Below are 15,845 nucleotides of genomic sequence, written 5' to 3'. Positions count from 1 at the left end.
GAGGTGGGGGGTGCTCCCACACACCCTCTTGTTTCTCTTTGCTGAGCCTCATTCCTCATCTATAAAGTGGGAGGGCCAGGACCCCGGGCAATTGGGGCCCCCTACCCCTAACGCACCCTGAACCCCTCCGGGCCACCCTGCAAACAGGGTTCATCACTGTCAGAGATGAGAAGTCAGGGAGGGAAAGCCACTTGCCTAAGGCCAGAAGGCCAACTGGTGGTGGGGCCGCCGGGCCAGGAACCCTGGGTGAGGGGCTCTGGGGCGTGCCTGACCTTGAGCACAGATTCTCCACCAGGGGCCCAGGTGCAGGGGCCCAGAGGAGCAGGGAAAGGACTCAAGGCTGCTCCCCCTGCCCTGGGAGAGCCCCCAGCACACCCGCTGCTCTGCCCTAAGCCAGCATGCTCTGCCCGGGTCCCAGGTGCCCGAAGTAGGAATGAGAATCCATCTCTCATCACACCACGTGCCCCAGTGACCCCCGAGTCTCTTCATCCCTGAGCCCCCTCCCCTCACAGCACATGTTGTTCACTTAGTCTGTGGTTTAAATTACAAGTAGTATTTCTTATAATTGGAAAAAAAAAAAAAAAACCTTATGTTTTTTTTTTTTTAAAGCCTGTCACAACTACCCTAGACCTTCTAAGGGTCTCATGGTGCCCCCCAAACCACCGCGTAGGTGCGGGGGGAGGGGCGTGTCTCTATTTCATGGAACATATGTTGAGTCCTGGGATTTGGAGAACTGTCAGGAAGATGCCTGAGGATCTGCTGCCCCTGAGCTAAGAAGGCGTTGTCCTGCCCCGGCCCCTCCCCGGAGGGCGGCCATGGTCAGGAGAAGCCCTCGGGATTAGGGTTAACCTCTCTCAGCCTCCGTTTCCTCATCCCTCAAAGGAGAGCAGCAGGGGTGCCCCAACCCCACCCACAATCCCTCCTGCCCCCACTCAGCCACAGCCCCTTCCCGCCTCCCAGTCCACACACACACACCTGCCCTGGGGGCAGTGCTGGGCACTGGGTCCAGCGGGTTTCTCCCGCTACTCCAAGGACCCTGAGTATGTGGTTCCTGATGTCAGTAGGGTGGGTTTAGGGAAGCCAGGAGGGTCCCTCCACCACCGTAGGAAAAGCTCATGTTTTCCATTTTGGGGCCTATTTTTCCCATTTATAAATGGCTCGTTTAGGAGGGAAGCTTAAGGACTGGCAGGGGTTGGAAGTGGCCCGTGGGACTCGTCCTGAAAGGGAAACAGGTAATGCTCCGGCCACGCCCCCACGTACGGCTCTGCTGGGAGAGGCGGGGCATCAGTACCTGGCTGGGCCCTGGCCGCGTCCAGCAGCTCCTGGGCTCTGCGCAGGATCTCGTGCTGCAGGCCGGCCTCTGAGACCCCCACCTGCGAGGACCGAGGGGGCGGGTCAGGGCCTGGGCACGGCTGGGCAGCACAGAGCCGCCAGGACCGCCTCCTCCCTGACTTCCGGCACCTTCGACTAGACACGTGGAGGCTGACGGCCAGGCCATCAATGCGGCTGAAGGAGAGGGAACCCAGCACTGGCAGCCCTGGTCCAGCAAGTGCAGGGGCTGGGCCTACAGCGGTGGGCTGTCAGTTCACACAGTCAGGTGGTTCACACCGAGGCCGAACAGCTGCAAAGTAGCCGCACCAGACGCGCAGTCCCTCAGCCTCCAGAGCAAGTGCTCCTGAACTTGGGCAACATGGCCCACATAGTCCTTCTGAGCCCCGGTGTCTGCGTCTGCCTCTGTCGAGGGACCAGGCAATTCAGCAGAGTGGCCGACAGCACGGCCCCCGCACCAGACCAGCCGCCTGGACTGGACATGGCTCCGCCATGTGACCTCAGGCAAACTGCTACCTTGCTGTGTCTCCGTGTCCTCACCTGAAAAATGACGATGACTGTACCTGCCTGCCCAGGTTATCATGTGTGTGCTCAGTCGTGTCTGACTCTGAGTCCATGGACCGCAGCCGGCTGGGCTCCTCCATCCATGGATTCTCCAGGCAAGAATGCTGAAGTGGGTTGCCATTTCTTTCTCCAAGAGATCTTCCTGACCCAGGGATTGAACCCACATTCTTGTGTCTCCTGCACTGGCAGGCAGATTCTTTACCACTGTGCTACCTCGGAAGCCCAGGTTATTATGAGGATTCAATGAATTTATATGTAAAACACGCTTAGATGCTTATCTAAAACATGATTATATGTAAAACATGCTTAACAATGTCAAGCACTGTGAAGTATTCCCCAGAGTCAGTATTTGTCTCTTCTGAAGAGTAAATGAATTCACAGGTTGTACCAGGCGCAGGCAGTGCTGCCATACAACTGTCAACCCAGGATGTGGGGAAAGGATGGTCCAGATGACCTCCAAGGACCTGCCCAGCCTATGATGTGAAGATCCCATCTGAAAGGGGCTGGCGGAGGGGACAATCTGGGGTCCGCAGCACCTGCAGCTCTGGCTTTTGCAGCCAGGTGACTGGGCGAAGACAGGGCAGGTGTCCTGGCCCGCTGGGAGCAAGGCGGCCCCAAGACATCTCCAGACGGCAAGCCTTGCCAAGAACTGCGTGAAGGGCAAGTCCCCCCTTGGCCATCGGGTCAGGGCCCTGCCCGCCTCCCTAACCTCCCTTGGGGGGCCGCCACGGTCCACCTTGGCCAGGTCCGCAGGGCCCATCCGGCTCAGCATGGCCAGCGAGAGGCGGTGGTGGGCGAAGATAGGCAGGTAGTGCTCGGCCGACAGCTCCACCAGGAGGGCCACCAGCGGGCGCTCCAAGCCTTCTTCCTGCAAGACACACCCGTGGGGGAAGCCCAGTGTACCAAGGACCGGGAAAAACCACGAGGCTGTGACTTACAACAGCACATGAAGAGTTCAGATACTCGTAACGCAAGAGGGAAAATGTATTCCTGGGACTTTTCCTACCAAGACGGCTAAGTAAGGGCATAGAGACAGATGCATGAAGCCCTTAGTTCACCGCCACGCAGTAAACCTGACAAAGCCAGCAACGCAAGTGCCCATTGAGGTGAGTGCACAGCGGGCTCCACCTGGCAGAACTGTCTTCCCGCCACCAGAACCAATGCCCGCCCCCCATTTCTGTGCCCGCCCAGGCCGAGCACAGGCCCTGGTGCAGCGGTCCCCAGAGATGGGAAGGGAATTCCACCAGACAGATCAGCAAGCTGGCGCTGCGGGGGCCCAGGGCTCCCGCGGGGTGGGCACACCCGCAACTCTCACCTGCAGCTTCAACGACAAGGGTTTCTGGTTCAAGAGCCGCTGATACTGAATCAGCCAGTAATTCTCCTGCTTGGTTTCGCTTTGGGCTTCTAACTCCGTCTGCCAAGAAGGAAGCAGACACTGTTAGTTATGAGTCAGTGAATAGAAACGCTGATGGCACGGGTGGCTGTGAACAGCATATGGATGGACTTGGTGTTTTACCAAGAACATCCCCCTCCACTAAGTCTCACTGTTTCATCTGCAGGAACCTGGGCGGCTGACACCTGGCGCCCCTGCCCCTCGCCGCCACGGGCATCATGACTTGGAGGGGAGACACCTTCCCATCTCCCTGTGGCAAAAACAAAGCAGTAGGCAGCCGTCTCCTCCCCCCGGGAGGCTCGGCGCGTCCTCTGGGTGCCAGCAGGGAGAAAACTGGGATGCTAGGGGTAACTCAGCTTCCGGAGGGCACTTTGCCCACCTTCACCCACAAAGCCGGAGCATTGAGAACAGGAGAGAGGTGTGTCCACACAGGACATGGGCACAGAGACAGGTGCACAAGGAAGTTAGCTATTCACACGGATTCCTCCACCCCGTCACTCAACAAACAACGCAAGTGTTGTTCTGGGCCAGGCACTATTCTAGGTGCTGGGGACGGAGGAGTAAACTCGTGACGCCAGCAGCAGCAGGGCACTTGGTGCCAGTCTGCTGTGCGCTGGGAGATGCCCTTTTACTCAGTTCTCACAACTCTGTGAAGCAGTCTCGACGTCACAGGTGAGGAGACTGAGCGACTGGCAGAGTGATTAGCAGCTGGCCCAAGAGCCAAGGGCCGCCCTGAGTCAGAGCCAGGTTCAGACCCAGCTTGGAGCCTGTGCTGAGCCACCAAGCCGTCCAGCCAGGACTGCGGCTGCACGCTGGGCCGTGGGACTGCAACCCGGGCATCCCCTCTTGGACCTAGCTAAGTGACTCTCCTTTTCTGGCCTGGCCCTCTCTGGACTGTGGACACACCTCTCTTCGGGAGCCTGTGACCCTGATGGTCACGTCCTGCTGTGGGGGACAGCGAGTCCCCAAGGTGCCCTGTGGGCGGGAGCCTGGCCATGACAAGGCTGGCTGTGCGCAGCACGTTAACGTGGTCTGTGCCGAATGGCACAAACGTACCACCCGGGCTCGTGCGGGGCTCGGGAAGAGACTGGCCTCGCTGTTGTCTGTTCCTGGCAGAGGGCCCAGCCCACAGTGGAGCTCAGGGGATGTCTAGGATAACAAAACATTTCTAAGAACAGTGGGCTTGGAGGGAAAGGAACCCGGCACGTGACTTGGGTCTAAGAACAGCATGAGTGCAGAGAGAAAGCAACCCCACGCACGACGTGGATGCCACACACGTACCAGGATCTCCCGGAGCTCCTCTTCTCGCTGCGTCTTCTCCTTGAGCAGCTGTTGGAGTAGCGAGCTCAGGGCCCAGCGCTGCTCCGAGATCATCTCCTGCGACACAAGACCATGGCCAGTGCTGGGAGCTCACGGCACCCCGGCCCCCGAGGTCCCCACGGTGCGGCGGCAGGACACCCCCTCAACTGGTTCTCAGTTGGGGGCCACGGTGGGCCTGACTCCCATCAAGGCTCTATCCCTGATCTCCGGCTGAGGACAGGGGGAGAGAGTGGAGGTGCCCTTCTCCCAGCCTGTACCTCCCTTCCCCGGGGGGTAAGGCCGGGCATGGGATCTAGTGACCAATGACAGTGCAGTGATGCAAAACACCAAACAAAGGAAATGACAAGCGGCAGGGACCTCGACTTCGGGCTCACTGACTACAGAGCGCCTGGGCAGAAGCAAAGGGCAAGAGGGGTGAGGGGCCCACGCCAGCCAGCATGGAGGAACGGGCACACCCCAGAGAGCCCGTCTGTGTCCGTGCTCCACTCCTCTCTTCCTCTTGGAAAATCACATGGAGACCCCAAAAATGGGAGCCCTCCAACAGGCGGGAGATAGGAACCCACCAAGCACAGTGGTTATGTTGGGGGTTGAGAGCCCCTAACCTCTGCATGGCTGAAGCCTGTCCCACTGATCTCTGATGGCCCCATGACACAGGCTGGGTCTAGAAGACTCCTTCTATTTTATGCAGGGGCAGCCTGGAGGCCTGGGGAGGGGAAGCAACCTACCTAAGGTCACATAGTGGCAGACATGTGAGCAGGACTCCAGACCCTAGCTCTCTTCCACATTAAGAAGCCCATGGGATAAACAAAAACTTATTTGCTGAGGACAGACACAGGGACAGGGACAGACAGAGGGCTCTGCTCAAAAGCCGGGCATGGGGCACATGCCCTCTCACACCATGGACCCAGCCCCTCTTGTGAACGCGTGGAGAGATCGAGGCACAGAACAGGGAAAGGGCCGCCCCTCTGCCCCTCTTCCCCTCCTGGCCCAGGGCACACAGCAAGGGCCAGAGATCAGAGGAGCTGCCTGCACGGAGTGACATGGGCCCTCTCCTCCAGACATCCTGGGGACACCAAGAATGCTGTCCCCTCGGGGGTGTTAGCTGTGAGAACCAGTGCCCCAGAAGCATGGCTTGAGAGAGGTAGGGAGCTCAGTAGCGACCCGGCTCCAAAACAAAGACAACACGGAGATGGAGATGCAGCCTGGTGAGCCTTGGCAATGAAACCCTCCTTCCTCTGACCTTCCTGCCTAGCAACAGGCTGACCCACCCCTAACCTGGGCCTGCGCTGGGCCCACACGAGCCTTCTGGGGTCGAGGCATCACCGCCTTGTCTGCGGGAGGGCAGCTGAGAGGGGTAGGGCACCAGCGGGAGGTCTTGTCAGGGGGGTGTAGTGGGGGGACAGGGCAGGCCAGGGAGCCCTAAACGTACCTGCAGTGCCTCTGTGTCCAGGGATTTCCTCTTTAACTCCAGCTGTGTCAGCTGCAATAACTCAGTTTCTATTAACTTAATCTAAACAGAAGACGAGACGGGGTTTTTTAATTCACATTAACACGGTTCAGTCCTGCGCTGCTGCTCCTGGATGGCCAAGCGGACCTAAGAACCCTTTCTGGGGGGGCGGGGGAGGCTCTGGAATGAAGGGGACTGAGAACCTGGTAAACCTTATCAGCGGGGCTTTAAACAGAATTCAGTATCTCATGAGCCTGAACTTATCCCTGCTTATCCCGGCCAGAACTGCTGATCAAAAGCCAGGCACAGGGCCGGCCCAGAGGGGGTGCCCATCAGGGTGTGTGGGACAAAGGGGCTTCCTTCAAGGTGCGGGCCAGAGTGAAGAACAGACACGGAATTCTCAGAGCCTCTTGCCAGTCTAATTCTCTTGCTTCCTCTAGACAGCTGTACACAGAGGCGAGCAGAGGGGTACGGAAGGAGCTGGATTACAGTAACAGTAATATGCTGCTGCTGCTGCTAAGTCGCTTCAGTCGTGTCCGACTCTGTGCGACCCCATCGACAGCAGCCCATTAGGCTCCTCTGTCCCTGGGATTCTCCAGGCAAGAATACTGGAGTGGGTTGCCATTTCCTTCTCCAATGCATGAAAGTAAAAAGTGAAAGTGAAGTCGCTCAGTCGTGTTCGACTCTTTGTAACCCCATGGACCACAGCCTACCAGGCTCCTCCGTCCATGGATTTTCCAGGCAAGAGTGGTGGAGTGGGGTGCCATTGCCTTCTCCGAACAGTAATATAGTCGCCGACATTTATAGAGACGGCACACGCCAGGACTGTGCTGGGCACTTTTTACGTGTCTTTGCCATAGCTTCTCCTCGCTGTTGGAGGTATTATTGCCTCCATTTCACAGATAAGGAAACCGAGGCTCAGAGATATTAAGTAACTTGCCCAAGGACACACAGCGGGTAAATGAGTATGCCTTTTCCTTGAGCTTGTCCCTGCTTGTGGTCTCCAGAGGAACAGTTGGCTTGGTGGGTCAGAACCACCCATAGTGAGAACACCTAGGGTATCACCACATACCTCCAGGGTGTGAGTGGGGGCTTTTAGTCCTGGGGGTCAGACCCCCACAGCCAGTGACTTCTCTACTCTGTGCCTATGACCTGTGACCTTTGCCCCTATGACCCCACCAACCCCTGGTCAGAGGAATGAGATTCATGTCCGGCAATGTGGGGTTGAAATTAAAGGGGAAATAAAAAGGTAAGTTGATTTTGGCCAAAAAAGAAAAGAAAAAGAAAAAAAAAAAAACCATGCAAAATGTGAAATTGAAAGGGTGCTGAATACACTGTGATGTGCGTCCCGTAGCCTGAAAGCTCGCTTGTCTCCAGCCACCCTGCCACCTGCCCAGGGAGAGTAGCGAGCCAGACACAGCCCTGCTGGGCAAGGGCTCACCCAAGGTCACCCGGGGGTCAGCAGCGGAGGCCACGGGAGAGCACGTCCCCTCCTCGGGGCTCCGCCCACCCAGGTGGGGCGTCACCTGTCCCAGCTCCTCCATCCGGGCCACAGGATGCTGCTGTTCGAGCCGGCTGAGAGGTCCTGCCTGGGGTTGGTCAGCGTGGGGCTGCCCAGCGGTCAGGGCCTCCCTCCCTCAGCTCCGGGCATCGTGACAAGTGGTGGGCACGGGTCCCACCGGCCAGCACCCACAGTGCTGTCTCAGGCACCTCCAGACACCCTGAGTAGGTGACGCCCCGAGTAGGTGACGCCCTGTGCTGGGGAGACCTCCTGCCGGCCTGGCCTGGAGGAGCCAGGACTCAGACCTTAACTTCGGCCTCTGAATGCCCACAGAGCAGGCCTGGGGGGCAGGGCCGAGCTCACCTGCTTCCGGATATGCCGATGCATCAGGTCCTTCTTCACCTGGAGAGCCTCGAAGGCTGCCTTCTGCATGGCACTCTGTGACAGACAGCATGGCCGCTCAGGGGGCCCAAATACAACCTGCCTCAAAGATACCCTAACCTACGCCTTTTCCTTCTTAGACAACAACTTTTCAGCTCACTTGCTTAATGTTTTTTAAAATAATACTTATTAAGCACTTACTACCTGCCGGCCACGGGCTCAGGGCTCTCCCTGTGGTGGATGTGGAACGACCGATGATGGGGGTCGGGGGAGGCGCCTTCACGGCCCCATTTCACAGATGAGGAAAGTGAGGTTTGGGAAGGTGAACTGGCTGGCACTAGCACGCAAGTCTGTCCAGCTCAGAGCCTCATCTTAACCCCACGGCCTGACATCCCCTCTGAGAAATACAGCCTTTTCCTCAGACAATCTTGCAAGGACTAAGTCCACAGCATCGTGGGGGGAAGAAGACAGAGATCAGAGTTGGGAAGGAAGGAAAGGGAGCGATGGGCCCGGGATGGGAGGATGACGTCACAGAGGGAGAAAGGAGAGAAGAGACGAGAGGGTGGGGGAACCCTGACAGGGTCCATGGGAAAACCTGGGGCCTGAACAATTTGGACAGAGGAGGGAGGAAGTCAAGAGGGGTCCTTCCTGGGCTGGTCCACACAGTAGCACCTGCTGTGCGCCCACTAAGCCCAAGGGAGAGCAGATAAAGGGCGGCGGGACTGGAAGGGATAAGTCAGGGGCTCGTTCCGACTCTGCAGGGGGGGTGGGGGTGGGCACTGCCACCAGATCCTCAGGAGGGAGCCCCATACAGCAAGGGGAGGGGGTGCCTGGGAAGGACACTTCTCCTGACTTCAGTGAGCGGAAACCACCACCCAGAGAGCCCTCTCCCTGCCCCTCATCCTGACGGTCTGTGCATTTCTAAACTCTCTGAGCATCTTGGTTCTTACGCTCTTCAGAACAGCGCCTCCACGTGGAGTTGAGCCACCCCGCTCTCGGCTCCCTGTGCCCTCCCTGTGCCCCCACCCCATGCCCTGGGCAAGGGCTCACCTCCTGCAGGATCTGGCTGATGGCTTTGTTCTGATCCATCTGTTGCCACGACAGAATCTGCTGGAACCGCTCATCCATGTCAGCCATGCTGCCGGAAAGACAGCAAATTCACTCACTCTCTGAACATTTCCTGAGCACGTACTGTGTGCCAGGCACCTTGGAGGAGATGGAGATAAACCATTTATTCACTCAACAAGGCTTATGGAACACCCACTTGGGGCCATGTCCTGGGCTGGGTGGACATGGGAGTTTTGTCTGAATCCCACGGCCCTGGCAGGGCGGTGGCGGAGTCTGTGTCCCTGGAGCTGGGGAGGTGATCTCTGGGAATCCTCTCTGTGACACCCCCCTGAAGTGGTGGCTTGGCTCTGCCCACCCACCCTCCACCATCGGGGAGCTCACGACCTCTCAGGTTAACCCCGCAAGCTGAGAGAACGCTGTCCTTCCCAGCACTAACATTTCACCCTCCACCCCAGTGTTTCTCAGCCTGGCCGTGGACCTGCTCTCATCCCCCTAGAACAACTCTAGTGGCACAAAAACCCCAACCCTGCCACTTTAATATGCCATGATTTAGGGACAATCTTGGTTTTGAGTTTGTGTCACGGTGACAGCTGGTGTCTATTGCACCCTCATGTGCCGCCATTATGAGCACTAAGGTCCATCAAGTCCTCCAGTAACTCTAGGGATAGAGAGTGCCATTTATCCCCATTTTAGTGATAAGAAAATCAAGGCTGAGAGAGGGAAAATAACTTGCCCAAGACATCACAATTAAGAAAATAGAAGCGGGATATGAATCCACATCTGTCTGCCCCGAGTGCCCAAACACTCGGGGAAAACAGACAGTGCTCCTAAAAGCAAAGTCACATCACCTAGAAGGCAGGAGAACCCCTGCCTCTGCAGGAACGCGGGGAAGGCTGGCACGCTCCAGGTGCCCAGTGGGAGGAGAGACATAAGAGCAGTCAGAGCTGCTGGCCTGTCCCTGTCTGGGACTCCTGAGCCTCGAAGGCACTCTGCTCACCTGCTGGGCGCTGTGGCTCCTCCAGACACACACGGTGCTGGGGTGAACTTGGAGAGCCAGGCCCAGAGTGGCTGTCAGCGTGAGACAACCCCTCACCATAGCCTCGAGTGCACCCCGCTCCTGACCTGTGACCTGGGAGACCCGAGTTGCACAGTTAAGAGTGCACTGCCTGGGTCAAACCCCAAGCTCTGCCACTGGCTGGTGGTGCTTCCTTAGGGTCCAGCGAGAAAAGCCACAAAGACCAGCAGTCACTTACTGCTGAGGACCTGGCCCGGGGTGGGGTGGCCCATGCGTGGCAGGGGATTCCTGCCAACGCTCACTCCACAGCTCTGAGCCAGCTCCCCCAACTTCCTCACTCAGGAAGCCCCTTCCTTATCTTACCTGGAACAGGCCTGCTGGACCAAGTTCTGCCTCTGAGACTCGTAGGCCATCTGGATGAGCCGGCTCTTACAGCTTTCGGTCAGCATCTGCTGCATGGCGGCTGAAGAAACACGTTGGGGGTGGGGGGTGTGGGGAGGGGCAGGGCTGAGCAGGCGCTCCTGGTGGCCTATGGGGTCACCTGGTCACCCACCTGACAGTCACCCTTGGAAAAAAAATCTTTTTTTTTAATTATAGAAGTAATTTCAGCTTAAAAGGCTGATGAGTTGTAAGAGACTGAACACACACACAATCTTCTACAGTCCTGTCACCCAGAAATATTATTTTGATATATCTTCTTCTGGTCAATTTTTAAAGTATATTAATGGATTTTAAAAAATTTAAATGAAATAATTAAAAGCAGGGACCTGAATATTTGTATACCCATGTTCATAGCAACATTGATCACAACAGGCAAAAAAAGGTGGAAACAGCCCAAGTGCCCATTGATGGATGAATGAAAAAGCAAAACGCGGTCCAGGGACTTCCCTGGCGGGCCAGTGGAAAGAATGCGCCTGCCAACGCAGGGGACACAGGTTCGATCTCTGGTCCAGGAGGATGCCACACGCCATAAGCAACTAAGCCTGTGCGCCACAATTACCGAGCCTGCAACGCCTAGAGCCCGTGCTCGGCAACGAGAGAGGCCACCGCAGTGAGAAGCCCGTGCGCCGCTACTCGAGAGCGGCCCTCGCTTGCCACAGCTAGAAAGACACCCTCGCAGCAACGAAGACCCAGCACGGCCATAAATACATTTTTTTTAATGTGGTCTATCCATACGTTGTAATGTTTCAGTCTTAAAAAGGAAAGAAATTCTGACATAAGCTACGACATGGATGAACTCTGAGGATGTTATGTGAAAGAAACTAATCACAAAAAGACACACGCTGTATGATTCCACTTGCACGTGGTCCGAGAGCAGCCAAATTCACCGAGACAGAAAGCAGACTGAAAGTGGAGCGGTGATTCTACGGGGTCTGGGGAAGGGCGGAATGGGGAGTTCCTCTTTAGTAGGTATCCAGTTTCACCTTGGGATGATGAAAAGGTTCTGATGGTGGTGATGGGGAATAACGCACCACCAGAGCTACGAATGCCACAGAACTATTCATTTACAAGTGGTCACAACGGTAAGTTTTATGCTTTGTATATTTCCCCATAACACAAGAAAATTAAAATGCTTATCACATTAAATACACCTCCTTTCTCACCTTTCATGAATGCATCCCTATATCAACACAGCCGTGTTAATAGCTACGGAGCGCTATGGTGCATGGATGACTGAAGAGTGAAAGTGAAAGTTGCTCAGTCGCGTCCAACATTTTTGTGACCCCATGGACTATACAGTTCCTGGAATTCTCCAGGCCAGAATGCTGGAGTGAGTAGACCTTCCCCTTCTCCAGGGGATCTTCCGAACCTAGGGATTGAACCCAGGTCTCCCGCATTGCAGGTGGACTCTTTACCAGCTGAGCCACAAGGGAAGCCCGTGGACGACCGAAGTTTTAAGCCAATCCTCCGTTTCAGTGCATCCAAAGTCTTCTTGTGATTATCAAATGGTACTTCTGCAAATAGCCCTGCTCAGACATCTTTGTGCACATCTCACTATTTGATCACTTCCTAGAATAACTCTTAGAAGTGCACAGGTTTAAGGTCATGAATAATATATACACGAGTTACCCTTTCTGCCCGCCAGAAAGATCCAGCCAATTCATACTCCCTCTGGCAGCACACAGGACAGCCTGACACCACATGTCCTCTACCACTCTAGGTTACTGCCTTTGCATTACTTTTGTTGACCTTTTTCAGTTATAAAAACAATACATGCTCTTTTTTTTTTTTTAAGCTAAGCAATAGGGAAGTTTGAAAAGGTGAAAACAAAAGCCCCCTAACACTAATCAGCTATTTGATAAACATCCATCTGGCAATACAAATACAATGCTTCTCTATAACTGGTGGACGACAGTGACCTTAAAATTGGGAAATTAACAATATGACACCTCACGGGGCAGGAATGGGATGAAACGGTGTACAGGACGTGCTGGACCACAGCCAGGCACACGATGAACCTGGGCTGAGAGTGCACAGAACATCCCATCTTGTCACTCAGGCTCTGAAGAACAGCGTGGCACCCATTGCCCTCGCTTGTGTGGACAATAAAGCACCCTGGGACCCCTCGGGGAGCAGCAGGAAGGCGAGCTCCTAGGACCACGAGAGGGGCCGCCACAGCTCTCAAGGCGAGCAGCCCTGACAGCCATCGTTTATGAAATGCTCACTCTGTGCCAGCACGATCTTATCAGACCCTCGTAATGACGAGGCAGATTATTACCTTCTTCCCCATTTTACAGATATGAAAACTGAGGCTCGGGAAAGTCAGGGATCAGTAATGTCCCTTAGGTCATATGGCTATGTGCCTGAGCTAGGATTTTTTTAATCCAAGTCTAACCTGACCCCAGAGCCCATGCTCCACAACAGGATTTGACAGACCGTCTTGAGGGGCAACTCCCCAGCGCCCCCTAAATGTGACCAACAGGGGGATGGGATGGCTGTCCCCTCTGCTCCCAGGACCCCGCCCTACCCCAGGACTCACAGGCAATCTCGCGGCGCCGCAGGTTCTCCGTCTCCTCCTGCGTTATGGACATCAACTGTTCCATTCTTATTCTGGAAAGAAAGCGATCCACATGCTGAGCAAATATAACATTTCCAATAGGAAATCTCACCAGATGACCACCACCTCCTTCAAGAAGTCCTCCCTTATGTACCAAGCTGGACGTGCCCTCTGATATGCCCGTGGCATTATGCACCTCCCCTAGGGCCCTGTTAACTTTTACAGTTAAGAGCATGTGGCATAAAAAGATGAACATTCCCTTATAAAAACAGACCAAGGATGCAAACAGCCAATTCACTGACGCTTAAATAAAAGTGACCTTAAAAAAAAAAAGTAACACATGGAAAGATTCTTAATACCGTTAGTGACGAAAAAAGTAAAGCTTTCTTTTCATGTGTTGGGTTGGTTGAGCTTAAGAAAACTAGATAACCGCTGGCAATGACAATGAAGGTGGAGAAATGGGTGCTTCATATACTGTTGAGGGACGTCAACAGTGAAACGTGTTTTGGAAGGCAGTCTGGCAATACCTAGCTAAGTGTTCCTCCAATATCTCCTTCTAAAACGTTCACCCGAATGCCTAAGGGTATATCTAGAAGACATTTACTGTCACATTGTCTATAGTTAGAAAACACTGGCAGCCACTTAAATGTTCAGAGGGCTAATTATGATAAATTACGATATAATTATAAAGCTATAGTTATTACAGATAATGAGGTTTTTGGCATGGAAATACATCAGTGAAGTGAAAATAAAAAAGTAATTGCATGTGTGTGTGTGCACGTTGCTTGTGTGTACACTATTACCCACCTCCCCGCCACACACACCAAACTGGAGCAGTGGTTGGGAGGCGGACAACTCCTTTACGTTTCTTGCAGGGTCTGACTTCATCAGAAGCAACACGAGTCACCTGAGCACTCAGCCCAGGCCACAGGCTGCTCAAGGGAAGACCACCCCTGCTGCATCCCTGGAGCCCAGGCCCAGTACAGAGGGCACCGGCTCAGTGTGCTGAATAGTCGATGCCGCCAGCCACAGCTCAGCTCGGCCTTGACCACCCCCAGCTGCCACAGCCCCCAGCCGAAGCGGGCAGGTTGGTGGGGCAGCAACCCCACGCGAGCCCCTGTGCAGGAGGCCTGACCAGGCAGCCAGGAGCCAGGAAGGCTGGGCCCATGGGAGGGGCTCCCCAAGCGCAGCAGCCAGGTCCGCACTGACACTCTGGGGTCCCTGAGGACCAGGAGGGACTCACACGAACACCCCAGGGAGCGGGGGGCGAGGCCACCCTACCTATCACCTTTTCTAATGACTAAAGTGGGCACCTTAACACAAAGGGAATGAAACAAAGTTCACCACCTCCAATTCCCACCACTCAGAGGTTCAGTGTAAACATTCGGGGTGGGTCCTTCTACTTTCTGAGCAGAGATACAAGCAGGTTGTCTTTAAGAAATGATACACTGTAGATACCGCTTTTCCACCTAGCAATATAGTGCTTTCCTTAACAAGGAATATTCTTCTATAAGACGTTTAATGCTTACAGATTACTCCTCTGTACATAATTCATGTAAACAAATTTTTTCTTTCCAGAAATTTCTTTTCTAACTATTTACACTAGAAATACAATTGGACATTAACATACATACATTCTTATTCATATCTGAACTTTTCTCAGGATGGTATGTTTTAACAAACTTGAAGGCAGCAATTCTTTTTAATTCAAAACTCTGTAAGGGGGTGAATCTCCTCATGATAAAGTGAAAGTGTTAGTCTCCAGCTGGGCCGACTCTTTGTGACCCTATGGACTGCAGCCCCTCAGGCTCCTCTGCTCATGGGAGTCTCCAGGCAAGAATACTGAAGGAAGTTGCCATTTCCTTCTCTAGGGGATCTTCCTGACCCAGGGATCGAACTTGTGGGTCTCCTGCGTTGCAGGCAGATTCTTTACCATCTGGACCACCAGGGAAGCCTGAATCTCCTCAAAACTCTAGGAAATCTTTCTAACATAGTCCTCAAGAATCACAAGACCTTCTCTCCCCAGGTCCGCTCACCCACAGGAAGGCAGGCAGTCATCGAGAATGTGTTAGAGCAAAACACTGACCTTTCGTTTTCCAGAGACTTCAGAATCTCGGAACTTTTCTTCTGCCTGTGAAGGAAACCATGAAAAGCCGGCAGTCATTGTTGGGTCCGTTTCCAACAGAACTGCTGAGGGCGGCTTAGGAACTGGCCACTTAGGGCTGTGTTCTCAGGCCAATTCCTCAACCACTCCAAATCCCAGCTCCTCACCTGTGAAATGGAAGAATAATTTTTTAAAGCTTCATGGAGTATTGGTCAAGTGTGAACAAGAAAACAGATATAAAGTACTTCACATGTAAGCAGCAACCAACAGAGGGCAGTTTCCTGGGTGCCCCCGGGGGTGGGCACGCTGCGGACGGCACGCCAGCCGGCTCCCTCTGGCACTCAACTGCAGGCGAGGGAGGAGAAGGACTCGGAGGACAGTGGACAGAAGGCTGGAGCAGCAGGGGGTGTGGCAGAGCCTGTTTCTGGAATCTTTCCCCAAGAGACCCCCAGCTAAACTTTCTCAGGCTTCTTGAGACCTCTATCCAACCTGCTTTTTCCCATTGGAGCTTGATCCCTGCGGCTCTGGCCTTGGATGGGATCTGTTAAGGCAAATCTCACTGTAAGGCGAATGGCTGACCTCAGAGTAACAGGTGACTAGAAAGCCAAAATATTAGAGCAGGCTGTGATTTTAACTTGTTAAACCCACTCACTTTACAGATGGGAAGCTTGGGAGGCAAAGATCCAATCAGTAGCAGCCCTGGATTGGATTCTTTCAAGTGTGTT

The 15,845-nt window shown here is 54.5% G+C and overlaps 1 protein-coding gene across 6 annotated transcripts in view; it reads right to left on the bottom strand.

Annotated features, from left to right (window-relative positions):
• Positions 1-15,845, bottom strand: part of LRSAM1 (leucine rich repeat and sterile alpha motif containing 1) — a 34,033-nt gene that overhangs the window by 2,482 nt on the left and 15,706 nt on the right. For all 6 annotated transcript variants that reach the window (XM_055541197.1, XM_055541198.1, XM_055541196.1 and 3 more), the window contains 10 exons: positions 15,103-15,147; positions 12,999-13,069; positions 10,382-10,481; positions 8,986-9,073; positions 7,918-7,992; positions 6,036-6,116; positions 4,568-4,663; positions 3,209-3,307; positions 2,630-2,761; positions 1,292-1,373 (listed from right to left, as the gene is read on the bottom strand). In XM_055541197.1, coding sequence (XP_055397172.1) covers positions 1,292-1,373; positions 2,630-2,761; positions 3,209-3,307; positions 4,568-4,663; positions 6,036-6,116; positions 7,918-7,992; positions 8,986-9,073; positions 10,382-10,481; positions 12,999-13,069; positions 15,103-15,147 — 869 coding nt within the window. The remainder of the gene's footprint in view (positions 1-1,291; positions 1,374-2,629; positions 2,762-3,208; positions 3,308-4,567; positions 4,664-6,035; positions 6,117-7,917; positions 7,993-8,985; positions 9,074-10,381; positions 10,482-12,998; positions 13,070-15,102; positions 15,148-15,845) is intronic.

The sequence above is a fragment of the Bubalus kerabau genome, chromosome 11 (assembly GCF_029407905.1).
Source record: "Bubalus kerabau isolate K-KA32 ecotype Philippines breed swamp buffalo chromosome 11, PCC_UOA_SB_1v2, whole genome shotgun sequence".
Lineage (NCBI taxonomy): Eukaryota > Metazoa > Chordata > Mammalia > Artiodactyla > Bovidae > Bubalus > Bubalus kerabau.
This window is presented reverse-complemented; position numbering and strand designations above follow the sequence as displayed.